Source organism: Apium graveolens, chromosome 3, assembly GCF_009905375.1.
Source record: "Apium graveolens cultivar Ventura chromosome 3, ASM990537v1, whole genome shotgun sequence".
Lineage (NCBI taxonomy): Eukaryota > Viridiplantae > Streptophyta > Magnoliopsida > Apiales > Apiaceae > Apium > Apium graveolens.
In genome coordinates this window covers 114,644,694-114,646,591 of record NC_133649.1, presented here as the reverse complement: position 1 = coordinate 114,646,591, position 1,898 = coordinate 114,644,694, and the positions used below count along the sequence as shown (strand labels likewise).

The 1,898-nt window shown below is 33.6% G+C and overlaps 1 protein-coding gene across 1 annotated transcript; it reads left to right on the top strand.

The window, feature by feature from the left end:
• Positions 1-824: 824 nt before the first annotated feature.
• Positions 825-1,199, top strand: LOC141714534 (uncharacterized). Its single transcript, XM_074518049.1, has one exon. It carries the CDS (start codon positions 825-827, stop codon positions 1,197-1,199), a length of 375 nt encoding a protein of 124 aa, XP_074374150.1.
• Positions 1,200-1,898: the final 699 nt, after the last annotated feature.

The window sequence follows — 1,898 nt, the reverse complement described above, 5'->3', positions numbered from 1 at the left end:
GAGTTTCATATGGACAAGAATTTGGGAAGCTAAAGAAAAGTTACGAACCGGCTTTAGGTGGATTCTTGGAGATGAGAAAAAAAATAGAGTGTTTAAAGATCCTTGGATTAAAGGCAAAAGGGATTTCTGTGTTAAGAACAATCATTTAAACGTGGTTAGAAATAATTTAGCTTGTAGCTACTTCCATCCTAATAGCAAAGTCTGGGATGTGCCAAAAGTACAACAAGAATTTCATGCAAACGACGTGCAACTTGTTCTGCAAACTCGAATACCTCTAATAGATGCTAAAGATAGGGTAGCTTGGTATGGTACAATTCATGGGGGCTACACAGTGAAGTCAGGATATCATTTCTGGTCGAGTTTAAATTATGAGGGTACAGAGGCTTTGTATTCAAAAGGTTGGAGTAGGTTGTGGAGTCTTCGATTACCTCATAAAATAAGAACTTTCTTATGGCGCTTCTGCAGGAATAATGTCCCTGTGAGGAAGTTACTTAGAAGTAAAGGGGTTGAAATTCCAATTACGTGTCCTATGTGCGTAGCTGATATTGAACACTTGCTGCATATATTTTTTAAATGTAAGTATGCGGTGGATTGTTGGCAACTTGCAGGGCTTAACTATGATATGCAGAGTGTGGAATGGACTCCTGGATGGCTTATTGACAAAATCACAAATGAAGATGAAGCCACAATATGTAAAATAGCTGAAGTTTTATGGTGCATTTGGTTTGCCAGGAATAAAAAAGAAAGTCTGGGAAGGGCAGTGTATTAATCCTGGCATAGCCTTGGAGATCAGTATCAAACAGGTCAAGGAATGGCAATCTGCAATGGATCGAAAGACAACAATAAACATCAGTTACCCTAAACCTGCAGTGCAGAAACGTACAACTTGGATCCCTCCAATCCAGGGTCTCGTTAAACTTAATGTGGACGCCTCTCTCTATAGTGGTGGTTCTACATTTAATATAAGCATGGTGATCAGAAATGAAAGAGGCAGGTTTATCAAGGGAAAGAATTTGTGCTTTGAGGAGAGTGTGTCAGTAATGGAAGTAGAGGCTAGAGGTGTTCAAGAAGCAATTGATTGGATCAAAGAAATGGGTCTGCAACAGGTTGATATCGAATGTGATTCAGAACTAGTAGTCAAAGCCTTTCAGTATGAAACACACTACTACCTAGAGATCGGACATTATGGACTTTTGTAGATCGAAATTTAGTCATAGGATTGACTTGTCCCTTTATCACGTTAAAAAGCAAGCAAATCATGTTGCTCACCTTATGGCCAGAGCTCCGTGTTTGTTAAATTGCTCTAACGTTTTTTTGTCACCTCCAAGTCTGTTGCTGGAGACGTTATCTTCTGAAAGTTATTAATAAAGTTCTCTTTTTCTCAAAAAAAAGTAGGTGTGTCTATAACCCATGATATAACTTAAAGAAGTGTCACATATGTTTATTTAAAGATCATAATAATAAAAAAATATTTTATTTAAAAACTACACATCTGTCAAATACGATATATCTATTCGTAGAATACGATAGTTAAATTTTTTTTATATGATTTTAAATATTTATGGGACAAAGTTTTGAAAATAAATTAATAAAATTTAAATTACAATTTTTAGAAGGTGTAAACTCTTTTTTTGGAAAGTATTAACCAACCAACTAAACTAACCACTTATACTCTATCTACCTTACAATATTTATAGTATAGATTTTACTTATAATAGTATAAGTTATAGTTATTATATATTCTGGTTTACAAATTTTTTTTGAGTTTTTATTATATATTTCTTAAAAATATATCTATATTCTAAAATACACGTGTATGCATTATTTTAATATATATGTTAGGTTCGTTTATGATATAATTTAAATTCTTTGGTATTATATTATTAGTTTTTGATCAA